This window comes from Piliocolobus tephrosceles, chromosome 1 (assembly GCF_002776525.5).
Source record: "Piliocolobus tephrosceles isolate RC106 chromosome 1, ASM277652v3, whole genome shotgun sequence".
Lineage (NCBI taxonomy): Eukaryota > Metazoa > Chordata > Mammalia > Primates > Cercopithecidae > Piliocolobus > Piliocolobus tephrosceles.
The window spans coordinates 29,120,998-29,147,967 of NC_045434.1; the positions used below are offsets into that span (position 1 = coordinate 29,120,998).

Sequence of the window (26,970 nt, forward strand, 5' to 3'; positions counted from 1 at the left end):
CTTCCTTCCTTCCTTCCTTCCTTCCTTCCTTCCTTCCTTCCTTCCTTTTCTTACCTTGGGAGTCTGGAGTGCAGTGGTGTAATCATGGCTCCTCACAGCCTCCATTTTCCAGACTCAAGCAATCCTCCTAACTCAGCCTCCATAGCAGCTGGGATTACAGGTTCACATCACCACACCCAGCTAATTTGATTTATTTTTTTGGAGAGACAAGGTCTCGCCATGTTGCCCAGGCTGGTCTCAAACTCCTGGGCTCATGCAAGCCTCCTGCCTCAGACTCCCAAAGTGCTGGGATTACAGATGTGGGCAACTGTGCCTGGCCTCGAATGATATTTCTTTTAGAGATATTTCTGTTTTCAATGCTTAAAGCAATAGTAATTCTTTCCAGATGGCTTGAAATAAAAACATTCCCATTTCCCTTTAGAAAATGGCCACAGTCCAATATCTCTCAAATAGCCCTACAACAACAACACAGGCTAAAGTATGCCTAGTCATTTATTAGTCAAATGGGAAAGTAGGAAGACGTGATGGATTGGTGACAAACTGACTCAGCCAGCTTGTACAGGTTAGGAACCATCTTTCCTCTCCCTGGATGAGAATGGCTGTCCAGGATTGCAAGATTTCAGGGGTAGGAATATTTTAGGATTGCTTGCAAGTCAAAGGATTCATGAGGCGAGAGTCATGGGGGAGATGGAGGGAATATAGAAAAACGAAGATGACAAATACCTGCATTGAAATATTAGTGATTCTGATATCCTCCATCAGGCCTAAAGGGAGAAACCATGACTTAATCATTTCTTTATCTCTAGTTAGCATATTTGCTATCTCTACGTCTCTATCTCATAGCTGGCACATAGCAGCTGTTTTGTAATATTTAGTTGATTGACTGAATAAAAGTAAGATTTGATGTTTGTGAGCATATCTCAGGAGTTCTGTACAATCTGAGACTTCCTAAAGGCATAAGATTTGTCCTCTATAAATGAAAGACATATTTCTTTTTATTTTTTTTTAACTATCCCTTATTTAACTCTGATTTGATTTTTCTGAACTGAGTTCCTTGTTAACTGGGAATTTGAATCCGAAAAACTGGCTCCAAATGAGATACAGAAGATAAATTTTCTTTCTCCTAGGCTCCTAAAAGAGGAACAATTCATTCTGGGATCCAGAAACAGAACCCAGAATAGGGATTCTTACAAATTCTAAGCAAAGCTCAGAGTGAAACAAAGAGAAGTGCCTTTCAGAGTTATCTTCATTGAGCGACCACACAACTGCCTCAGAAAGGCAAAAACAAATGTCCAGTAAGTATGGAATTTTCTGCTCATTCTTTCCAATTAATAAGCCCCCTAGGCCTTACAATAAAATCTGGGGGTTTTCACAAAGTTGGATCTCTTTTTTGTACATGAGAATTGCTAGAATATACTGGCTTAAAATTCAAAAACAATAAGGAAAAGATAAGCAATGAGAATTAGTATTTGTCACTGAGAAACAACAAGGTAAGATACGTTTACAACTTAGTGGCTAAAAGCAGGGTCACTGGTTGCAGCCTGACCGGGTTTGTATCCTGGCCCAAACCTTATTGCTTCCTTATGGCTTCGGGCAAGGTTTTTGTGAGACTGAAATGCATTTTTTCAAGAAAAGTGCTTAAAATATACCCAGAATATAGGAACTCAATAAATATTAACTAATCATACTATTATTAAAAAAAAAAAAGTTTTCTAAATCACAATTCTAATAAGGCCTGCTTAAAATACTTCAATAGCTGTTCATTTTCCCCCTGGATAAACTGTCCTTTAGCATGGCCTACAGGGGCATTCCAGGGCTGGCCTTTGCTTCTCATCCCCTGCGACTCCTCCCAGATCAAATCCTAAGCTCCAGCTTTACTTAGAGCTCCCTGAATTGCCTTCCTCTTTTATATCTCTGTACATATTCTTCCTTCTCCTTGAACTATTCTTTCCCACTCACTCACCTGGCTGATATCAATTTGTCCCTAAAATAGTCCAGATATCAGCTCTTCCAGGAAGCTCCCCCTAATATACTCAGCTTGGCTTAGGGACTCTTCCCATAAGCTCTTACTTTCCCGTGATCTGCTGCATCATGTTCCTCATCATGCTCTGCTGACATAGTTTCCTTCTCTCCCTCCCCCACAGGCTATGTGCTCCTTTGGGAGAAGATGTGGCATCTTTTTCTCCAGTGTATCCCCAGCCTGTATTACAGAGCAAGTATTCTGAAAAGTGCTTGGAATTTTAAAAATGGCTAAATATTTAAAAGAAGGAGGCTTAAAAATGAGCAGACTTAAAAATGAGGTTTTAAAATGAATTATCCTATAAGGATCAGCAAAGGAAGAATTAAAACTCAAAAGAAAAAGAAAGAAATACAGAAAAATCTGCAATTCCCCCACCTCTCAACTCACTCCTGACTCCTTGCATTTGAAGTCTGGGATTCACTCCATTTTTTTGTCAGTTACAAGTTCTGCCTAACAGCATGTCAGGAGTCATAGTCTCCAGTGACCCAGGTCTTTGATGCTGTTACCTAATCCTGCTTTACTTCCGGCAAGCAACCACAGCATCAACTCTGATCCCGAACAGGAAATTCTGAGCATTCACAGTTTCAGGTCCTTTTAAGCTGATTATGGTTCTTAGAGGTAAGAGATCCAAGGCTTTCCATAATCTACACAATGCGAAGCCTGTCTATTGAACTAGCTTGGCACTGGATTCATAATACCCAATTACCTTTACCTTTTCTAAGTATGATAGAGGGCTCCAGTTAATTCTTTAAATACGCTTGTTAGTGGAAATACCATCCGATCACACATTGATTCTGAAAGTGATAGCTCAAGGTCATTCAGCAGATCAGTGACGACAGAACAAGGAGGCCAGATTCCAGTTCCAGCCAACAGGGGTTCTTGAGTCATATAATCCAAGTCAGTCTCTTTTTCTCTTTGGCATTTTTCATTCTGGACACAGAGCTATGGAATTAAAAATGGAGAGGGGGCAAGCTTAAGAGAAAATCATATGTTGAACAATGATAAGTGGCATGAACATATAATAAATAACATTTATGAATTCCCTATGAACTGGTTCCCAGCAATCTGAAAGGCACTAGCAAAAGAAAATGTCCTAAATTACCCTATGTTCATTTATTTGGTGTGAAAAACCCCCCAAGAAACCAGAATAAGAATTAGGAGGGAAATAAGATGTCTGAAGAGTTAGGGACTCTTCCATCATTTTCTTCTGCCGCTTCTAAAGATTTTGCTTTTTGACTAATTGGGTATAAATTTGTGAAACGCCTTTCTTGGGATATTTGATCATGGCAAGTGGGAGAGACTTCAGAATATTTCAGTTTCAAGTGGGAATAGCTTCAAAGCTATTCACTTTTCTCAGCAGTAGGCAAAAGAATGGTCAGGGAACATTTCAAAATTGATGAAATCTCTTCTAGTCCAAAGTCCAAAGATCATATATCTACCTCTATAGCTCTTATACCTACTATATGGTCTGTTGCTTAGTAGATGCTCGAGTTTTTTGTTGTTTGTTTGTTTGTTTGTGACAGTTTTGCTCTTGTTACCCAGGCTGGAGTGCAATGGCGTGATCTTGGTTCACTGCAACGTCCACCTCCCAGATTCAAGCAATTCTCCTTCCTCAGCCTCCCAAGTAGCTGGGATTACAGGCACCCACAACCATGCCTGGCTAATTTTTGTATTTTTAGTAGAGACAGCTTTTCACCATGTTGGCCAGGCTGGTCTCAAACTCCTGACCTCAGGTGATCCGCCCATCTCAGCCTCCCAAAGTGTCGGGATTACAGGTGTGAGCCACTGCGCACAGCCAAATCATGGCCTCTTCTCTTTATTTTTTTTTTAAGTGCCTTCATTTGTATCATTCACCAGTTTCTGTGGTGTAAATCTTCTAGCATGACCAATTTCAAGCTACCAGTGGCTTAACAACCAACTCACAAAATTTTGGAAGTTAACAATCACTTTCATCACTTTCATAACCAGTAGAATCAACTCCAGCACACCAGAGCTTGGCTCTCTGTATTCAAAGCAAGTCAGTACTGAGTGGTTTCAATGTATCTAGCCCTCAAAGGGAAGAAGGGATACCTAGAGTTGGCTTGGGAACAGAAATTCGACAGTATAATAAAGCTTCATGCTTAGAAAAGCACATAGGTGATGTCCTGTGGGAACTACCAAGGGCTGAAATAGTTTTCTGCCTCTAACCTAGTATGAACAATGGAAGAAGTATATATAGACCCCTCCTCTGCATGCTGCACCTCTTCCTCTAAGCAAAGGAGAAAGAAACCTTAGCATGCATAAACCCTCTCCAACAGGGCTGAGGTTTGCGTGAACAAGGGGAAAACTCAAATCCAAGTTTGAATGTGCTCGAGTGACAGTTACCAATTTTAGGTCTTTCTAATAGTGGAGATTAGATTGAAGAAGGTTATTTCTAATCACTGTACTGAAACGCTTGTTTGTGACACACCAGGAATACTTTTTGTGTGTGTTAATAGTAAAACTAAACTCTGTAAAATATTTTAAAAATATTTATTCTGAGCCAATACGAGTGACCACAGCCCAAGGAAAAATACAAGCCCAACAAGTTTGGTCCTGAGGTGGTTAAATTACAGATTGGCTTTATACATTTAAGGAGGTAGGAGTCACAGGCAAAAGAATAAATTGATATCTGGAAAGTATACATTGGTTCAGCCGAAAAGGTGGGATATCTTGAAGCAAGGGCTTACAAGTCATAGATGGATTCAGAGATTCTGTAATCTGGAACTGAAGGAACAAAAATTTGTCTAAAAGTTTGGAGTTAGCAGAAAGGAATTAAGTTATGAATGCTACATCAGAGTCAGCCACAATATGACATGTTTAGCATGATTTATTGTTTGTAAACATGACTTAGCCCTTGCCTTCTATGGCCTTGGTCTTGTTTATAATTTGGTATCTTATTACCAGTTTGTGTTTTTAGTCTGATGATATTTATTTTAACATTAATGTTGGTCAGTTGTTGTACCTAAAAGGGAGAGAGTATAACAAGGCACGTCGGACTCTCCCTTACACTCTCTCCCTTTTGGAGTTTAGGCACAACAGTTTGGAGTTTAGGCACTCCCAATTTTTAAGGTTTCTCTAGAGTCCCTCTGACCAAGAGGAGAGCTGCTCAGTTGGTGGGGAAGGGGGGTGGTTTAGGATTTTATTTTTAGTTTACATGTATTTTGCAATAAGCGTTGTTCACCAAGACAAGTAGATCGTTATTTCCATTTTCCCACAATTTACATCATTCACATAGTTTTTGATAAAAGTTTCTCTACTTCTCATGCTGCTAAGTTAATAGGGTTTCCTATACATGAATGCTTGGGATGAGTATGCTGTGATATGTTCCTCAGAGATACACATTTTCAGCCCAGTGTGACTCCTTTAAGCCAATACATCCTCTTCACAATACACTCAGGACAGATTCAGAGCCAGACACACAGGGTTCTGGTTATAGGTTGCAGGACTGAACCTGGGGTCCAAGTTGCCCCTGAAGCACATATACTTCCTTCCCCAGGTCTGCTCTGTCCTGGTGTGGGGAGCCTTGCTGGTGGTACAAGATGATAGCCACGCCAGCAGGGTTTCTCTAAGGCTTATACCTACTCTACCACACAAACATCAAATAAAAGGCAGGTCTCAGCCAATTGGTCATTTACACATTTAGTTCCACATCACTCATCTCAGTCTACTTTTTGCATGTCACTTGGTCCGTCTTGTTTTTCCTACTATTCACTTTTCTAATTGTTCCCTTTCTTCTTACCTAAGCTCATTCTGTGAAATCATTCTACTGTGTTTTCTTCTTTTCTCCTAGGCTGGCTCCTCATAGTTTACCATAGGAGTTAGCAGACATCTGAGAAGTCAAGAAGTCTGCATTTGTGCCTTGGCTCCTTCACTTGCTGGCTGAGTGACCTTGGGAAAGTAGCTTGATGTCTCTGAGCCTCAGCTTCTTAATCTGCAAAACAAAGTTGCAATGATTCCTTATCTCATGAGTGTTGAGGCAAAAATAAGAACATACCATATATGCCAAGTACCCAGCAAATGTTTCTGTGGTAGGTACTTAAATATGTTAGCTCCTCATAACATTACTTTTATCCTTGATACCACCATTGTCTTCAGCAGATGTGGTGTTTCTATTGCACAATGTTGTCTCAAGTGACTTGGGTAATGCTCACAACTCCAGCCCCAGTCCAGCTCTACTTCCAGAAATCTCCTTGGCGAAGGTTCTTGAACAGAGTGTTCATAAGTGCTTTATAGGTGAGGAGATGCTTATAAAACTCACGCCAAACCCGCTTCCAAGCGTAGAACTCTATAACACTCTGTTCTTTGAGATATCTTGCAAAACTGTCTTGAATAAGAAAATCCTTAATGACTTTTTGATTCTGCTTGTCATGTACTTTGTTATTGCTGACACAAAAATATGTCTAGACATTTTTTTCTTCAATTTACATTTTATAAATACTGACTTCTTGGCCTTTAAAATGAATAATGGCCATTGAAACAATCATGATAATACAATGATTTTATTATTTGTTTTCCCTCTAAAAAGCTGAACTAGAGCTATGCAAGGTGGCCTCTTGTACCTTCTATTGAAGGTCAGTCGTGAGCCCTACTTGAAAGACCTTCTCCTTTTCACTTTCCTCCATTTGTGCTGGGGAAGTAGCCAAGCTCCTGAAATAGGACAGATGCCACCTGGATCTGTGAGATCTGGATACCCTTGAAGGCTGTAACCAAACTCATCTGTCAGAAACAGAGGCGTAAGATTACCTTCAGCGTAAAAAATGCCTTTGAATTTTCCAAGATATGTGAAAAAGAGACTCCATTTATGCAGTTATAGGTGGCTCTGTGTGTCAGGGAATAAATCATGCTTTATAGGTAATATGACAAGAGGTTTTAGAGGCATTTGAGAAATCTGGAGAAGGCAGGAGATAGCCAGGAATAAGGAACAAGAAGAGCATGTGGGGTTTTCCAATGGACAATTTGAAAGGTCATTGTGTCCAGTCACCGCTGTTAGAACCTTCAGCAGTCCCTGACAGCACCATCACTGTTCCATGCCACTCCATCCCCATCCTGTCTCCTCCCTTCCTGCCTAAACTCCTTCTCCAACTCTTGTTCCTGCTTCCCAGTTACCCTGCAGTTCTATTCCTGTCTTTGACTTCAAATGGGTGGGTGGGAGGAGTACATTTGGCAAAAGGATTCCTAAAAGCTTTGTCCAGATGTCTAAATTCATTTTCTCTCAGATATTTGACTTGTGTCATGTTGCAAGCTGCCTGTTGCCATAAGGGCTGCCTAGAGCTAGCCCGGCATTACCACTGTCAAGTTATAAGTCCTCAGCCCAACCGTTGTGCAGTGAATTCATATTTTGTTCTAGAATCTTAAGGATGATAGCCTGCAAATTTAAAGAAGGAGATTCAAGAGTTGGAAGGTCCTCAGAAGTCATTTTGTCCAATGCCAGAAGCCATGGACCACTTACAATATTCTTCAGAGAGTTGTCTGGCCTTTGACCAAATGCCAGGTAATAAAGATTGTCTCTTCAGAAGAAAAAGAAATGTTTAGGAAAAAGGGATTGGAAGGAGGTGAAATTTGCATAATATAAGTTTTTGTTCCTTTTGAATATCATTGTGTTGTATATATCACTTATTTAAGAAAGTAAATTAAATATTTTGAAAATGTCTTCAGTGTGAAGTTCATTACCCCAAAAGCAGACTGTTGAATTTCAGGTAGCTGGAACTGACAGAAACTTGTTTCTTGGCTGGGTGTGGTAGCTCACGTCTGTAATCCCAGCACTTTGGGAGGTCAAGGTGGGTGGGTCACCTGAGGTCAGGAGTTTGAGGCCAGCCTGGCAAACATGGCAAAACCCCATCTCTACTAAAAATACAAAAATTAGCCAGGCATGGTTGTAGACACCTGTAATCCCAGCTACTTGGGAGACTGAGGCAGGAGAATTGCTTGAACCTGGGAGGTGGAGGTTGCAGTGAGCTGAGATCGTACCATTGCGCTCCAGCCTGGGCGACAAGAACAAAACTCCATCTCAAATAAATAAATAAATAAATAAATAAAATAAAGAAAGTTGTTTCTCATGCCGAGGTGAAATCAACGTCTTTATGCTTCCACTCTTCTACTTCTCCCCTAATAGGCCTTCCCAGACCCTGAACATTATCTTCATCGCCTGTCTCCTACCAAAAACTGACCCTACTGATCTATAGTAATAGTATAGAGCCAGCCACTCCCCTCCAATAACAAAAAATTTTCAAATATTTGAAGACAACCAATCTATCTTTCTTCACTTATTTCTTCTTGAATGCTAGGAAGATCACCCACTTTGCTATGCCAGATGTCTCAGCTAGTTTTAATGTTTGTGGAAAAAAAAGAACTTGTTCCAGGGATGAGATTCCCTTGTGATGTCTTGTTGAATCTGGCCTCCATTGCTCACTGAAAGGTGATGCTTGGGTACAGCTTAATCCAAAGTTTATTCCAAAATAAGGGTGTAGCTCTGGTCTTGCTTAACTTTGTAGGCTTAGAGTGTTTGGGACACGGGGGTAATAGAGGATTCTCCCTGATGGTGGACACTTGAGCTTCCTAGCATCCTCAGAAAAATTTATGAGCTTTCATAATAGATTACCACTCATGATTTTGTTGTAGCCTGTTTCTGTATCATAGAGGTTTTGCATAAACTTTCACCTAGAAGTTTATAAAGTCAATAAAATCAGAACACTAAATTTAGTCTTAGATTGGAAAGGCAATAGATGGGACTGAAGCTCTGTCCCCCATGCCTTTCTTGATTTTTATATAATTTCAATAAGCATTGTCTTTCCTCCTCCCCTCATCCCAAGTTCCTATAACTGTGCTAAAATACAAAGGGAGCGCCAAAAGCCTATATTCATGTTAAGAAAACTACATGCACACAAAAGCAACAAAGGGAGAATCTGAAACACATTGAACTATGGACAGAGAGCAATCAGTCACCAAGGACAGCACTAAAATCATGGGGTCCTCTGCACCAGGTGCATGCATAGGTACTACAGGGGCCAGAGATTCACTAAAAAATCAACTCACAAAAGGCAGATTAATTGGAGAAAAGGCAGGCAAATTTATTTAACATGTGTACTCAGGAACCTTCAGACTGAAAACTGAAAGATAAAGGGGAAATGGTTCATTTTTATGCTTAGTTCAACAAAGTATGGAGAGCTGTGTAGAAATATGGTTGGACAAAATAGGTATGATCTAATGCTAGTAGACTGAGTGGGGAAAACCAGCAAGGCCTGTCTGCCTAGATTCTTCTTAGCCTCTGAGCGTGCACTCCTTCCTTCTGAGTTTGAGGCAGAGCCCTCTTTGCAATCGGGGGTCTTATGACCTACAGTCAAACGAGGTAAGTCAGATAATTTCTTTATGGACAATTTTTACACAGAAAGAGGAGAAGTTAGAGTAATATTTTTAGTTTTTATGGCTAGCTTTAGGGAAAAAGGCCTCTGATTTCTCTGACCCACCTTGGTGAAGAGGGATTCTGGTTTCTATGATTAGTCTCAGGGGAGAAAGGGGACTGGGAGACAAGAGAGTAGCAGCAGGTCAAAGAAAACCTTTTGCTCCTGAGGCTGTTTCTGAGGTCTTCATTCTGGGGTATTGTTTTCTGAGCCCCAACTGTATCCTACCCAGGGCAAACTAATAGGCCTTCCCAGACCCTGAACATTATCTTCATTGCCTGTCTCCTACCAAAAAGGGACCCTACTGATCTATTAAAAGATGCCCTTTGAGGTATCCATCCAGTTTGTAAACTTAAAATCCTAAGTTCTTCACCAACTGAACCCTCTCTTGACCATAGGGACCCCAGAGAAACCTTAAAAACTTAGTTCCTGGCCATGACAGCAAGAAAGGTTGGACCTACCTTGTTATACTCCTTCCCTTTTGGAGTTTAGGCACAACTGACCAGCATTACTGTTAAAACAGAGATCATAAGGCTAACAAAGCAAACTGGCAATAAGATACCAAAGTATACACAAGACTAAGGTCATAGAAGACAAGTCATGCCTACAGACTATCAGTCTGGCTACAGAGCATCCTAATGTTAATTTAAAACATTCCTTTTTATTGACTTCAAGTTGTAGATGGAACCTTACTCCTTTAACCAATTATAAATTAAAGCATCTCTAAATTCACCTGTAACCTATAAGCACCCTCCCCTTCCCACTTCAAGATAGCTTGCCTTTTCAGGTGGAACTAATATATCTCTTCCATGTATTGATGTATGTCTTTGCCTGTAACTCCTGCCTCCCTGAAATACATAAAACCAAAATGTAATCTGACTGCCTTGGGACCACTTAAAGCTTATTGGGTTTGTGTTTCTCCCTGGGCACTGGACACTCACATTGACTCAGAATAAACCCCTTTAAAACATTTTACGTAGTTTGGATTTTTCATTAACAAGTTCCACCCATACACTTTTTCCTCCGGGTTCCCTTATGACAAAGGATATAATTCAGGACCAACTGATGAGAGAAGAAAAGTCTGCAATGATGAGGACTGAGAAGTGGTACAGAGAGGTATGTCTGCCAGCAGAATCTAAGCCACATCTTTAAGGCTCAGATTTAGGCCAGAATATAACTCACCCCTTGGATGTGGTGAGTCCTATAACACCAGGCTTAGCCAGCCTATGGCATTGCTAATGCCCTCATCAGTACGGTGAAGGCTTGCTGGAAAGCTAGTCTTCCAGAGCATCTGCTCTCTCATCAGAATTGTTACCATGGGAGGAACTAGGTATCTAGAAAGGCATCAAGTGGATTATTGAGGCCTTTTGTGTAAGCCTGTGCTCTTCTGTCTCTGCTTAGACACACCTCTCATCCATCCTTCACTCTGGACCAATTCACACTGAGCAGTCACCTCCCATTTGTTCACTCAATCCATTTACCCCTAATTTAAGCTGGAACACATCAAACATTTCTCACTCCAGGGTTTACCACTAACTAAGCAGAATGCCTCACAGTTTCTGCTTTTTCTGTTCTCTATGAGTGTAGGAATCAGGTCTTTGAGGAATAGAGGGCCCACAGAACTTAGCAGGATAGCAAAGTCTGGGTGGGAGAACAGTATGCACAAAATAGTTATCAATGGAGATTTAGTGGTTGCCTATTATCTGCCTGGCACTGTGCTTGGCATTGGGAAATCAAATGAATAAGACGGTTATAACTTCTTCTTGAATGGAGGAAGCAGACAACTAAACAAGCCATCATGAAATAATATGGTAAGAACAGGGGCTAAGAGAGCACCTGGGATCAGCACCTAATCCAGTCCCGGTGAGAGATAAGGTTGAGAAAGGAATCAAAGAACCATCTGGGGGAGGTGACATCCCAAGGGCAGAGAAGATATTGGTTGATCCCAAGACATGGCAGGGTGTAGGAACAGACAAGAGGTTCAGCAGCCGGCATAACTGGTTAGAATTGAGTGATGTTTCCCTGCATATCAGAATGTTTTACTTATAGCTACTCTGATGGTATTTAATGATGGTGATTAAATACCAATTAGTATTCACATTCAACCTAGGTTTACTTTAGAAAGCCTTCTGTCCTGATCTGAAAAAGAAAGCTTAAAATGTGTCAAGGTCAGGAAAAGCAATGCCCGGGTATCTATCCCCTACTCGGTAGCTCTGGTAGAAAAACAAAGGCCATCAGCAAGTGTCGGCCATGCTGGAATGTGCTGGCGCAGCTCTGGGGCTCCGGGCATTTTCTCTCCTCTCCCTCTTTCCTCTTTTGGTCTAGTGAGCTTGCAAACTGCCTGCATTCTTGTGAGCTGCCCCTGTCAGGTCTCATACAGGACTCCCTGCTTAATCAGGCACACACACACCATTGCTTTCAAGCAGACTTCCTCCTGGATGCCTCCCTCATTCCCACTGCTCCACCCACACATGCCTGGGGCCCTTAGAACTGTGGCAGCTCTCTGGAGACAGAAAGTCTGCAAGGGAGAAACCCTTCCTTGTGGGAGGACCTAAATGGGGGACAGGATATGAGATATGATTGCTAGATCCTGTCCGTAGGACTCAGATGGAAGCACAATGGTTCATCCTCTTAGAAACGTCCTTAAAGTTTTCAAAAGAAAGGAGAGGACCTTCCAATCTTGGCTTCCACAGTAAGTGTAAATAACATTCTCATAAGCTCAAACTAAAATTTAGCATGTAATCTGCACAATAATAAAGTGTTTACTATTATTATCCCTCGATGTGCCTCAATTCCTTCATCTGTAAATTGGGGATAATAGCACCTACCTCCTAGTCTTATAGGAAACAACAAATTAATAGTAAATACATTGAAACTATGCCTAGTACACAGTAAGCAGTCAGAAAATATCAGTATGTATTTTTCTGAGGAATCTGGGGCACAGAGAGGTTAAACAATTTGGCCAGGATCACACAGCTTGTAAAATGAGGCCAGGATTCAAACCCAGGTGGTCTGGCCCCAGAGCCTGCTCTCCTAACGGCAGCATTATTTGCTGTGCCGCTCTGCTGCACGAAAGAATTAAAGAATAACAAGAAACCAGTGACTTTGGGTGGCTAGAGAGAAGCTGGGGAATCCCTTCAGTTTGTGTAAATTAGTGGTCCTCAAAATATGCTCCCCTGGCAGCATCCTTCCCATTTCCCTAGGAACTTGTTATAAATGCAACTTCTCAGGCTCCATCACAGATCTACTGAATCTCCAACTCTGGGGTGAGACCCAGGATACTATGTTTTAAAGCGTTCTTCAGGTGAATTAGAGGCACACTGATATCCCAGAAGCACTGGAGTCGACTTTTAACTGTTACATCTACTACGCATCCAGCCTCCACAGCAGAACATGGTTTTCAAGTTGCTTCCACTGCATTATGATACTCTTCAACCCATCCCTCACCCAAGTTGGTGATAGAGGTTTTGAAAGGGCTTGGTACAGGGCAATCTTGTAGCAGAGGACTGCAAATGTGAATTATTAGAAATGTGGGCAGTCTGGAAATGTGAATTAACTTTCGGCCTGATGGCCACATCATAGGGAGGCCTCTGTTTTCTGAGATGCTAAATCACAGATGGAGAAAACAAATTTAGTACCCAGGTTTTTGGGGTGGTTATTGATTTTTTTCCCCCAAATTCCCTGGAAATATAATTTAAGGGCTGGAGAAGCTAAAAGGAAAGTGACCACATGAATCCTGCCCCCTGGGGAATCTGTCTGTGTGTTGTAGGGGTGGGTAGCCATATGGACAAGGCCACTGTAGCTTTATAAACTGGGTGAGGTGAGTTGAGATAGCTAAGATGTCAGAGAACAATTCTGAGTTTTATAAAGATGCAAAAGTAATACAATTTTCTCAAGATCAGGGAAGGGGAAGGGTTGGCCCATGAAAGTTGCTAAACAACTTTCTTTAGCAACTTGATATTCCATGCTGCTTCCGCCAGGCTCAGCCTGCAGCTGCAACCTTCAGAGGGCTGCAAGGAGTATCATTGTTATTACTCAATACTGCCATTTATCGAGTACAGCCCCTGTGCCAGGCACTATTCACTGTGCACGTGCTCATTGTTTTAATTCTCGTAGAACTTGGAGTAGGTATCATTATTTTTATCCTTCTATTACAGATGGATTTGATGAAATTAAAGCACATAAAACTTAAGTAGGCCAGGAGCAGTGGCTCACGCCTGTAATCCCAGCACTTTGGGAGGCCGAGGTGGGCAGATCTCCTGAGGTCAGGAGTTTGAGACCAGCCTGGTCAACATGGTGAAACCTCATCTCTACTAAAATACAAAAATTAGCCAGGCTTGGTGGCAGGCGCCTGTAATCCCAGCTACTTGGGAGGCTGAGACAGGAGAATCACTTGAACCTGGGAGGCAGAGGTTGCAGTGAGCTGAGATCACGCCATTGCACTCCAGCCTGGGGGACAAGAGCGAGACTTCATCTCAAAAAAAAAAAAAAAAGTGAAGTGATTTGCCAAAAAACAAACAGTTACCAAGTGGTAGAGACAGTTGGAACCCAGGTATCGTTTGTATAGATCAGTCCTCACCATGTAATTCTGCCTCTTCAGGAGAGTTTGTGTCCACTGCAGGAGGTGAGGAAGCCAGGGCGAGTGGGGAGGAGAATGGGGTGGGAAACCCAAGCCCCTCTGTTGATCCTGAGGCTAGACTGACTCTCCAGCGCTGCCTCAGCCAAACACTGCCACATCAATCTTCTGGACTGGAGTTTGACACTTTCGCCTTACTCATCAGTCAGGTGACAATGACACATGCAGGCCTTTGCCAGGGAGCATCCTGAGACAGGTATCAAAGTCTAGCCCTCCAGCACTGTGTTATATCAACCCTGACTGAGACTAGAGCTCAAGCAGACTAGAGCTGCAAGACAGGCCTCTTCTTGCAGACCTGTCCTGGCTTCAGGGAGTTTGGCTCAAGTCCCAGCTGCCTGTCTTCTCAATAGGAAATTGTCACCAAGCGCATTATAGCTGGAGGGAGGGGCATTTCTCTTCCTGACTGCCATTTCAGCTGAGGAGGCTGGACTGACAGGTATAACCAGATTTTCCCCACCTGCCTACCCTTTCCTAGCGGGCAATCAGAGGCTTCTTACTGAGTCTTTCCTTCTGGGTACTTTACAAAGCTGGGGGGTGGGGACCTTTCTGGTTTTCTCTGGGGGAAGAAAATTAAAAGCCAAAAGGCCTCTCCCTGGGAAATTGCAGGCATGTGCCAAGGTTCTCAGAAAATTGCCAGCTCACCTCTCGTGACAAATGACCTCTCCTGACAAGTAGCCAATAGGCTTTCAAAACAGCAGTATGACTAACAGCGAATGTTCTCTTTTTATGGAACACAAGGTGTTCACAGGTGAGAGCAGATCTCCTTCCTTCTGCAGACGTGGGGCTGTGGAGAGCAAGTGAGGACTCTCATACTCATTTTACAGAACAGGAAAATGGAATTACCCCTTGACAGAGAGGCTGATTCATTTACATGACTCTGCTAATGCCTGAAGGAACTGGCAGCTCGAGATGGGCACAGGACCCTGACCCAGGATCACTGTGAATGCTTTCTGAACAATGGCAATACCAGCCATGGATCAACTCCATCACTGGGCACTGCTTAGACGCGTAACTCTTGGCCTCTGAGCAATATGTGCTGTGTTTCCTACTTTGAGGCCAATTTTAAACTTTAATGTGTGGAGCAAAAATTATTTTTTCCCTATTGGACAGTCTTTAAAAACTGGTGAAAATACAAGAGGCCTTTGTTACCTGGACAAGGATCTGAGGAAAGGCTCCTTCCCTAGGAGAGAACTCTGGAACAAACCGTCCCTTTTACCAGGGCTGATGCAGCCCCTGTAAAACCCTTGGTAAGGACTTAAACCATTCTGATCAATTAGCTTAAAATCCACCAGTTCTTAAACACTTTCTCCCCTACTTTCTCAGGGAAGCCTTTCTCAGTCCCCAGTTCTAGAGGAACCCTTCCTTGCCTTTAATTTTTGAGAGTTTTATTGTCACCTGGGTATTAAAGAGCTTCTGTTTGAGAAGCAGGCTGTCACTTCTGTCTAGGTCAGGCTTTTCTTCACAGCAGGTTGTGAGTCAAAAAATTCCTGAGCCTATGCTGGAGGGACCCCAGGTAACCCCTGAGACTGCTGCTGTATTTGTTTGAGCAAATCTTTACTGAGAGCCTTTTATAAGCCAAACTTGCTGTAGACCTAGGAGATACACTAGTGATTCAAACAATTATTCTTGCCCTCACAGTGCCTACATTCTAGGAAATATAAATAAATTAATTTTAATATGGTGTATCAGGAAGTGATTCTTGCTATGGAGAAAAGCAAGGCAGGGATGAAGTAGCTAAGAAGATTGATGGTGGGGCCTGAGGGGATCCAAACCAGGTGTGGGTCATTGGGTAGGATTATCTTTTGGCCTGAACTATCACTGCTTTCCTGGCCCCTAGTCCCTATGCTTTTACCAAGAGTGCCTCTTTTCTTTATTAAATAAGAGATGGGGGTCTCACTATGTTGCCCAAGCTGGTCTCTAACTCCTGGCCTCCAGCCATTCTCCTGCCTTGGCCTCCCAAAATTCTGCCTCACAGCATGGGCCGCTGTGCCTGGCGCCAAGAGTGTCTCTTAATGCCTGCCTCTCTTCCTTCGATTCTTCTGTTCCTCTCACTTTCTCCACCACCAAAAATTGTGCCTTCAACGCTATCCCCCAAATTCTCCTGATCTTTAAGGACCAGCTCAAGCTACAGCCTTTCCCCAACTCCTCTGACCGCTCCCTTCTCTGAGCTCCATGAAAAGCATTAAGCCGCACAAGTGATATTTGATCTTGTCTTCCATTGTTTCCTAAGTGCTTCTTCTATATTTTTCTCAACTGATTAAAAGCTGTGACAAATGGAGGCTGAGATCCCAGCATATGGCTTTGAATACAGGAGGTGTTTAGTTATCATACCAGGTGGACTCAGTCAGCTCCCAGTGCAATTTGGTAAAAGCTGACTCCTCATTGCATTTTAGGAAGCTACAGGTTTTTCTACTCAAGTCCTGACCCACTCCTCCAATATCTCTCAGCAGAAACTTTACCAGCATCCATCTGAAATGAATTTGCTCAACTTCCCTTCTCAAAACCTCAAAATTAAAATCTCTATTTTCACCATTTTCCTCCTGTTTAAGAGAGAATTATTACGAATTCTTGCCCAAGACTAACTGCTTTATACACACTTTCCAACCATAGCCACTCATATGCTCTGGGATCTTATTCTCTTTATTATTCAGAAATTCTTATTCATCTCTTAGGGTGCTGGCTCCTTCTTAGTATCCAAGTGAATTGAAATCTTTCTCATTAAAAATAAGGCAAAGTCTTGATACTTCTTCCTCAATGGTTTGGCTACTACAAAATTATTATAAAAGGAAAGGTAAATGAATTAAAACCTGGACTCTTGAACCAGACTGCCTATAGTTTAATTACCAGTTCTGTTGTTGCTATGTGGCTTTGGGAAATTTACTTAACCACTCCATGCCTCAGTTTCCTCATCTGTAAAATAGGGATAATAATAATTACTCTTTCATAGGGTAGTGATGAGGATGGAATTAATTTTCATAAACTACTTAGAACAGTGCCTGGCATTCTATAAGTGCTATGTGTTTGATATTTGATATAAATCATTACTAAGTCTTAGCTATTATTCTTTCTTTCATTTCCTTGGTCCTATTTATTTCTTCCCAAAGCTACCATCCAATCTTCTGTTTCCTTTCATCACCAATTTTTTCAAAAGGACAGCCTACAATGCAAACTCTCCACTAACTGTTACCATTTTCTCATGTCCCTTTCTCTCCTCAACCCACTAGAATATTGAAAGTTCCCAATGGCCTCTTAAGCTTCTAATCCAAAATTTCATTTCCTTTCATTTGACATCTAGTATCCAACTTGGAATTTCTTCCTTTGTTTTTCTTGCCAGTTCAGCTTCTCCTCAGCCAACTCCTTTCCTTTTCCAAGAGACTCCATCCCAAGGGGCCTCTTGGGCTTCTCTCATACTGCATTCTCTTCCATTGATGTTATTCACACTCCTGTCTTCACTTACTGCCTACATTCCATTGACTTTCACACCTACTAGGACTGACATTTTTCCCTGAGCACCAGCCCCTAAGTGTGACCAGTTATACAGATAGATGCCATATCAGATACTCTTCTGATAGATTAGAGTTCATCTGTATTCTAGATTCTACATCTAGAAGATTTAGAACAGGTAAATCTTCTCCCTGTCATGTATTGCTTCAAATCTCTGTTTTAGCACCCAGTCGCAAACACCAGAAACCTTAGGGCCTTTGTAGTTCTGCATCTGGATGTGCCTTTATATTTCACAAATCAGTTTTCACATCCCTTAGGTTATTTACTCCTCACAATGACCCTAAGAGCATTATTTGATTACGTGATTTTGTAAGGCTTAATTTGAATGAGTATTTTTTTCCCCAGAATGAAAACATAAACACGTTTTCCAATTCTTTTAAGAAAGAAGTAACTCCTTTCTACAGAGGAAGAAAATAAGTTTTACAGAGATAAGAAATTTTTCTAAGAAGTTGTAAGGGTCAAATGAAATAGTACATGTTGTGAAACTTCATATACCTTAAAACATCATGTAAATGCAAGGTTTTCTTGATTATTAACATTATGCTAAATTATTGGTGACACAGCTAATTTGGTAAATGTCATAAGAAGAGTATTAAGTGTATAGAAATACAGAGGTGAGGGAAATCAGTTTAGTTAGGGATGATAAGGATCTTGGAAGAAGAGTAGGATTTTAATAGATGGAGAGCGTGATGGAGGACCAGCTTCTCCATGTCTCATTCTGGTCTACCACCTTTACATCTGTCCTTAATACAAAGCTGACTTGAGTGATCCTTTCTTAGCACTTCTAGGTAATGGCTGGAGGTTTCCTCCAAATGCAGTAGACAAATGTGAGGCACCTTTTATAAGAACATTAGGACACTAACTCAAAGGTCACCTTCTTCTGAGGGAGTTAAAAACCATTCAAGCTGCCTGCAGCAGCTCATACTATACCACCCTCCATGTGGACAAGGAACACATGGGAACAAGGAACATATGGAACAAGAGTGTGTGCAGGACAATGAACTGAAGAAGCTTCACTGACACATGGACATAGCCAAAGTAAGTGTTTCCAAATCAAGAAACCAGAAGCAAAAACAATTCCTATAAAGGATAGTGTGATGACAGTTAGCTCAGGCTCAGGACTCTGGAGTGTACTGTTTGGGAATCACCTTGCATACTGAAGCCTGTGTAATGTAGAAAGGGTCATATAGAAATCTGGGGGATATTTTGTGGTAAGTCCATTGATAGTAACAGAAAAGCTAGCTTTGAGGAGATAACTTTTATCCTATTAATGTTAGATTACTTTATTACTCATAAATTTGAGTTGAGATTTAGTTATATTAGAATAAAATGGGCTCTTGCAAACTTACTGAGTTACTGTAAACCAAGGCATTATCTAACATCAGGAAGAAGGTACTTCAGACAACCTCTCCACTTTGCAGCAGCTATTACCCACATCCGAAAGATCATCCATTCTTCTAAAGTTTGGTCACTGCAAAGCCACCCCATTACTATCGCAATAATGTATATGTTATATACAGTTTCAATTCTGACTGTTGCACAGAGAAGCAAGACAGAGGAAATAATTCTCTATCAAAATCAAGTTGAAGAGTGTACAAGTTATATTTCAGTTTGATGACCTTTAAAATGACCTGATGCAAAGTCTAGCAGTTGCCAACCTGATTGGGCTTGAATAGGATGCACTCGGAGACTCGGTCCTTGTCTCCCCAGCTTCTCCATGTGCTTGAGAAAAGGGCTAGATTTAGAAAGATGAAGAGGAAGAGGAAGAGCATGCAGGGGACATGATGTGAGCAGAGAATCGAAGGTCAGGATGTACATGATATACTAGGGAGATTGAGTGGATAGTTAAATTGGCTTAATGTCCATCAGCATGGAAAGAAATTAGGGAAGAAGAAGTTGGCCAGAAATTGATATCAAAATGACCAGCAAGCTTTTCCAAGCGTCATTTTCTGCAAAGATAAAGTGATAAGGTAATAATGACAACGATAATATCATACCCAGCACTTACAAAAGCCATCTTTCAAGGGTCTCAGAGCCTGTTAAAATGCTGCATTATTCATCTTCTCAACAATTCTGTGAGGCAGGTAAAAGGAAGTATCATTATCTCCATTACCTACGTAGTAAAACCAAGACAGATTCAGTGAGAGTCTTATTTCCACATCCCTGTAGCGAGCCAGCTGGTGTTCTTGGTCTGAAGTGCAGTCACTCCATTTAGGCTACCTTTTCTAGGGCCAATTTTCCTTGTTAATGTGTAGAGAGGGTCCCAATTTCCATTCTATGTACTCTATAGATGTTTATCTCTTCCAGCCCTTAAAAGTGACTGAATTTAAAGCCATATCTCCACTTTGTCCCTTGGTAAGGCAAACGGGTTGTATATTCTCTTTTGATATTGCAGGTATCACTCACTGATGCCTAAAATGCAATCTTTGTGTCTAAAGGTAACAGAGTCAAATGACATACAGTTTATCAAAGTGAATTTCTAGACTAATATAGGTTGATTCCATTAATCTATCAAAGTTTTTGCCTTTGAATTTCACCAGTCTCTCTCTTAGTGCTGTTTCTGCCTCATCCTCCAACTCCAACACCAATAAGGCATGACACATAATCTCAGACACCAATGACCAAATCTAATGAAGGCAACAGAATGGTCTACAAGCCTTCTCAACTAAAGCTACTTCTGGCCTTTGGTTCTCCATAGCCCACTGTAACAGATTGGACCTCCTGCCCAAGTGCTTCTTGGAGACCATTTTACTTACTCTGAGGGCAAATGTGAGGGTTAACTAAGGTTTCTCCTATGTCCAGAGCTGGGTTGAATCGCAGCCCAAACTTTGACCCCTTCAGGGTCAGCTGAGCTTGCCAAGAGATTCCTGGTCATATTGTACCTCTTCATGCTTCACAAGGCCAATCGATATTCCTTTCATTGATCGAATGAAGATTTCTATTGTGCCAGGCTCATTAGTGTTAAGCCAACAAGACATATAGTGTTGTGATTCACCATGGCTTGTACTTTGCTTCGTAGGTGTACCTGAATCAAATTATCTGTGCCTAATACCAAAAGGGTAACATAACATAGCAGAAAGAGTGTGAACTTGAGTCCTGCAGACCTCAGTTTCCAATTCTGCTGGGCCTACTGGCTATGTAACCATGAACTCAGAACTCAGAGTAAAGTCTTTGAGACTCAGTCCACTGCTTTAGTCTTTGTCTGCAGTGCCTGGCAGAGTCTTAGACACAAGGTACATGCTCAATTAGTGCTTGTCACCTTGATTTGACTGAACCTGCCTATAGGACACAGCAGCAAGTTTAAAGCTTCTCCTTCCAAGCTGTGTCTAGGTCAAAGCCATCAGTGAGAAAAACAGACTCTGGCCATAGGAATTGTTTCTGCAGTAGTTGAACACCACTTGTTACTTATTTTTCTCTTCACGTTCTTACTAGACATAAAGCCCTCTCCTACCTGACAGAGCACTTTATGAAGTTGAATAAGCTTACAGCCTGCTATGAGGTTGGAATGTAGGTCAAACTTTTCAGCAGAAACTCCTGAAGAATATATAAGAGCCCTGCTCCTCCCTTATGACGCCTATAGTGGCTGGCATGGGAAGAAACATAAAATGGAAATAAACAGCCCATATCTGTAAAGCCTAAGGCAGAGAGAGATGGTCTCTATGAGACATGGGATAATCTGGTTATTTAGGTCAGGAGGGTAGTAGAGAAAGAGTAGCAGTGCAGGGCCCAACTTGGCCATTGCCAAGATGACAGCATGGTCCCTCCCTTCCTTGGTAGCCCTCCCAACACTTCCCTACATATATCCCAAGATCCAGACACAATGAACTACTTGATATTTCCTGAAAGTGCCTGTTTCTCCCTCCCCACCCCAGGCTTTTGTATGTGCTATTGTTCTGCCTTCTGAGAATGCCCTTCTCATGCCTGACTTTCTGCTACTCATCCTTCTGGGCTCAGGTTGGTATCAATTCCCTTTCTCTTGTAAGTCTTCTTCCTCATCACCATTGCAGACTATGTTCTTATAGTACCTTCTCCCATCCTCATATGTCACATGCAATATTGTAATTGTTAATTCATGGGGCTGTCCCAAGGATGATGATGACAACAACAACACAGATGTCATCTACTGAGTGTTTACTATGTTCCAAGTACTATACTTTATGTCATTGATTCTCACATCAAGCTTGTGAAGTAGGACTATTATTTCTGTCATATAGATGTGGAAGATAAACTTTAGAGAGGATTTGCATACATTAACATAGTTAATAGGAGGCAGGATCAAGATTAGAACACAGATCTGTCTGACTTTAAGTCTGTTATTTTTCCCACTACATCATGAAGCCTTCCATTTGACTGTGCACAGCTTGAGGGAGGGACCACATCTTTCATCTCTGTAGCTCTAGCATCCAGCACCTAGTGCCTAGAATGCAGAAGCTTTTACTAGGTGCTCAACAATATGTTTGATGAATCAATGGATGAATGGCAATAAATGGCCATCTCATCCAGATTTATCTTGGTCCTGATCATCTCAATGTATATTTCTTGGCTCTGATATCCATTTGGGAGGATCAGTTAAGGCTGAAGTAAAAAGACGATTCAAGCACGGCTGCAAGAGAATGTTCTGTAACTTGTTTATAAATATATGAGATATAATTTAACTGGGCTGAGTTATTGGAAGAGAGAGCTCTATAAAGCAGGTCAAGCATCCAGTGAAGAAATGGACACAGACAAATTATTTTTACTCCCTGGAACTCCCTCAAAGGGTTTAACAAAGTTTACTATTCTGCTGAGGCAGAGCCTTAGACAAAGAGCTTGACCTTGTTTGCACAATAAACAAGTGGTCTCTAGTATGGGCTAAGCCTCCCGGCTAGGCAGTTACTGTTTAGAAAACAAGTCTGGACTCAGAACTAGTTGGAAGCAGTTTCTCTGTTGGAGTGGGAGGAAAGAACAGGCTACTTTTGATGGCAAGGATACACCTGAGAAGAGGCTGTTAACCCACCCCTGGCCACAGGCTGATTAGAGGCAGTATCTGAACTAGAGTCTGGCAACTCCTCAGAATTCTCCTTGCCTACCAGGTAGTGGTTCTCAACTGTAGAGGACAGACTCCAAGGAACTAGTATTTTCTTTAAGCCTCCTTTCTGAGCAGTTACATAACAGACTGTTTCTTCCTGTTCCTTGGGGAAAATTCTCCCTACAAAAAGAAATGCATTTGTTGATTTTTGTAGAATTTGGATTTCACATCTTAGCTGAAGCCCAGACCTCCTTTTCAGTACTGACTTCCATTGAGATTAAGCACAAATGGGTCCTAACATAACTCATGAAAGAGCCAGTTTCCCCCTTGCAAAATAAAAGGTGATATGTCACCTAAAACTACCCAATTTTTCTCAGGTAGAAAATACATAATGTCAGAACATGCCAATTACCATAGTGCTTGTCTTCTATCTCTAGGTGTCTCTATTGGTAGGCTATTTCCCTTGAATATCTGTGGATTTAGATGTTACATGTTTTCTAGTCAGAATTGGGCCTAAGTGTATTTGTGGCTGTGGTCTTTGTTGAAGATTACATCTTTCTTAGTGTACTAATTAATCTAATGACCCCTGAGTTGGCCATCACATCTCTGTTGGCTTTTCTGTAATAAATTTGTGCTCTAGGACCACAGGCAATGGCAAAACCCCAAGCTTGGAAGCTGCTTGGTGGTTGGCTGGTGGATCTGTAAAGAGTAGATCTTTATAGAAGATGAGTAAAATCAGGCTAGATGTGATGGCACATGTCTGTAATCCCAGCATTTTGGGAGGCCGAGGCAGGTGGATCACCTGAGGTCAGGAGTTCAAGACCAGCCTGGCCAGCATGGTGATACCCTGTCTCTAGTAAAAAATGATAATAATACAAAAATTAGCTGGGCATGGTTCTGGGTGCCTGCAGTCCCAGCAACTTGGGAGGCTGAGGCAGGAGAATCACTTGAATCCAGGGGTGGAGGTTGCAGTGAGCTGAGATCGCACCACTGTAGTCCAGCCTGGGTGACAGAGTGAGACTCCATCTCAAAAAAAGGAAGAAGAAGATGATGATGACTAAAGCCATCTGTTTATTTACTCAACATTTATTAAATATGTAGTATGTACCAGGCAGAGTGCTATGGAGCTAAGAATATAGATACTTAAGACATTTATTTACCCTCAAGGGGAGTTATCATCTACTGGAGAAGTTTATGGTTTTAACATGGGAATTTTCACTTTAAAAGTCATTTGGTTCATTTTGAATCAGAATACATCCAACCACCAAGGTTGCCTACTTAGAGGATCAAATTGCTGCTGTAAATCTTGGATACAAATATATTCCTCTTAATAAAAGAAGCTCATCTAAAATTTTAGGAAAATGACAGGGCAATTTCTGAGGTGCCAAGTGAATACATCAGGTAAGTAAGCAGATCTACTTCCTAGAAAGATTGCCTCCTGACTAGTAGAGTGGAGGGCTTAGCATCTTAGTGATTTATTCCTGAATTAAAACTAGATTTTATATATATATATATATATATGCTTTACATTTGTAAAAGGAAAACATTACTGTTATACACTGACACCACATAGAGTAATATTGTTCCATAATACCCATCACAATAGGGTATTGTTACCTGTTACACTATGTATGTAGAGTAACAGTGATTGGATATAAGTCTGAAGACCTGACTGCCACTATCAGAATAATTTTTTAGTCACTATCAGAATAATCTTACAGAGCCCTCTTGACCTTTTTAAACTCTAGATTTCTTTGTTTATGAAATGTGGTTATATCTAATCTACCTGCCTCATTTGATAGTATAAAGGATCAAATGAGAACTGAATAATATAATGAGAACTGATAGTATAAAGGATCAAATGAGAACTGAAAATGTAGATACTGCATTTTCTCCATACCCAGTAATCAATCCTGCAAATCCACTTCCAAAATCCCAGTTCACAGAGACCACGTTCAGAGAGAGGGAAGTGATGGGAAGGAGGCTGCACTGCTCTGGCCAATTGCTGTGAGGAAAGAGAAACAAGAGGTAAATTATTTGCTTTCATTGGCTAACCATCCCGCAGAATCTGAGTCTCAGTGAATCATTAGCCTTTATTACAACAGAAGCAGGTTTTATCAGAATCTTTGCAGTGTATTTCCCTGTTTCTGACTAGGTGTCTAACTCATGAAAGATATTGGACTTCAAAGATGAAAAAGGCAGGGGCCAGGCGCCGTGGTTCATGCCTGTAATCCCAGAGCTTTGGCAGGCCAAGGCGGGCAGATCACCTGCGGTCAGGAGTTTGAGAGCAGCCTGGCCAACATGGTGAAACCCCGCCTCTACTAAAAATAAAAAATAAAAAAATAAATAGCCGGGCGCAGTGGCATGCACCTGTAGTCCCAGCTACTCAGGAGGCTGACAGAGGAGAATCGCTTGAACCCAGGAGGCGGAGGTTGCAGTGAGCCAAGGAGTCACGCTGCTGCACTCCAGAATGGGCAACAGAGCGAGGAGCGAGACAACATCTCAAAAAAAAAGTCTAAAAAAAAAAAAAAAAAAAAAAAAGAAAGAAAGAATGAAAAGAAAAGAAAAAAAAAGAAAGAAAAAAAAAAAAAAGAAAAAGGCAAACCTGTTTTCAAGGAATATTGCACAAAGGAGATGACCTCTTAGTGGAGGTCAGGGAGGAATAGTTCACAAAACAGACAATGGAAAAATACAGATTTTTTTTTTTTTTTTTTCCCTGAGACAAGGTCTCACTCTGTTGCCCAGGCTGGAGTGTAGTGGCACAATCACAGCTTACTGCAGCCTCGTCCTCCCAGGCTCAGGTGATCCTCTCACCTCAGCCCACCCTTCCCTCCCCTCACCCAACTGGGTACCTGGGACTACAGTTGCATGCCACCATGCCTGGCTAGCGTTTATATTTTGTGTAGATACAGGGTTTCCCATATTACCCAGGCTGATCTTGAACTCCTGGACTCAAGTGATCCCCCTGCCCCAGCCTTGCAAAGTGCTGGGATTACAGGCATGAGCCACCACACCCAACCTATAGATCTTTATTAGTTAATTATATCAGAGTCAAGATTAATTCAAATCAAGATTAATTCAAAACATTAAAGATATGTTTGAACAAATACTGAAAAATTACTCTGATCACCTGATGAGATGCATCAGGCCTCATTTCTTACAGAGCTAAACAACAGATCTCCCAGAAAAATGGAGTTCCTTGTCTGATTTGGGGATGGCTTGGATCTCATCCTCACACTTTCTCAGATGTGAAGTTTCTCATGTTCAGATTTTAAGAATCCTTAAGGAGACAATAATCCAAGTTGCAATGAGACATGAAGAAGAAATAAAATTATAGAAAGAACTCTGGAAAATAAGAGAAACAGCTGGACAACTTCAGGGGAATTTGTAATGAAAGAAGGATGGCAGATCATGATGTGGACTCAAGAAATTAGCTATGTACAGTATTCACTTTGCAGCAATTATGTTACTAATTACTATACTATACTATAAAAGTAGTCTAATGATTATAAAAAGCTAACATTTAGATGCATATCAAATTGCTGATAAATGTTTTATCAAATTTAAATCTTCCTTTATAGTGTCTAATTATAATTTGGCCCAAAACTAAGTGCGATAACATTGAATACTGAATGGATGAAGACTTGTCCTTAACCTTCTTCTGTCGCCCCTTACAGTCCTTTACTCCACTGCATCTTTGAGAACCACACAAGACCTGACTTTCTTGGTGAGAACACTGTAGTCCAAACCTCTCCCTGCACAATACACTTCATTAGCACTTGGGTTCTGGATCCAACTACTCAATGGCCCTGCTCTCCACAGAGGAAAAGAGCCAATAAATTAACTGCATAAAACTCCCATTAAAGAAGAAAATAGAACTAGTCAAGAAACACAGAAGAATTTAGAGGGCTAAGAAGAGAATGAGAAAAGTCAAATAAGGGGTGAGATTCCAAAAGAAGATGGTAATTTACTAGGCCAAATGCTGAAGAGTAATGTTGAACAATTGAGGAGTTAGGTTTGTTAATTAGAAATGTTGAGCTAAGAAGAATGAGAGGAGAAAAGACAGAGTGCAATACATAGAGAAAAAAGGCAGCTAGTAAAGAAATGGAGATGGGGTTATAATAATAATGATGATAATGACAGCTAATGTTAATTGGAGAGGTTTAGTTGTGTGTCCAGTATTCCACTGAACACTTGGCATGCAGGTATATTATTATCCCCGTCTTAAAGATGAGCAAATCACAACACAGACTGAATAGTAACCTACACAAGTTAATTTACAACATTACATTCCTGATAATCTGGAACTGATGAAGTTCAAATTCAAATTCAGGTTTGTGCAACAGTTTTGACTACTAGGTTATTGTGTCTCTCTTTCTTTTTA

At 41.3% G+C, this 26,970-nt stretch overlaps 1 protein-coding gene across 1 annotated transcript in view; it reads right to left on the minus strand.

Moving 5' to 3' along the window:
- PIGC (phosphatidylinositol glycan anchor biosynthesis class C) overlaps positions 1-26,970 on the minus strand; it is an 87,136-nt gene that overhangs the window by 43,498 nt on the left and 16,668 nt on the right. The window contains exons 2-3 of the mRNA XM_023207174.3: positions 24,487-24,591; positions 5,822-5,972 (exon numbers count right to left, since the gene is read on the minus strand). Coding sequence (XP_023062942.1) covers positions 5,910-5,972; positions 24,487-24,591 — 168 coding nt within the window. The 3' untranslated portion in view covers positions 5,822-5,909. Of the gene's footprint in view, positions 5,973-24,486; positions 24,592-26,970 lie in introns of the transcript that reaches the window.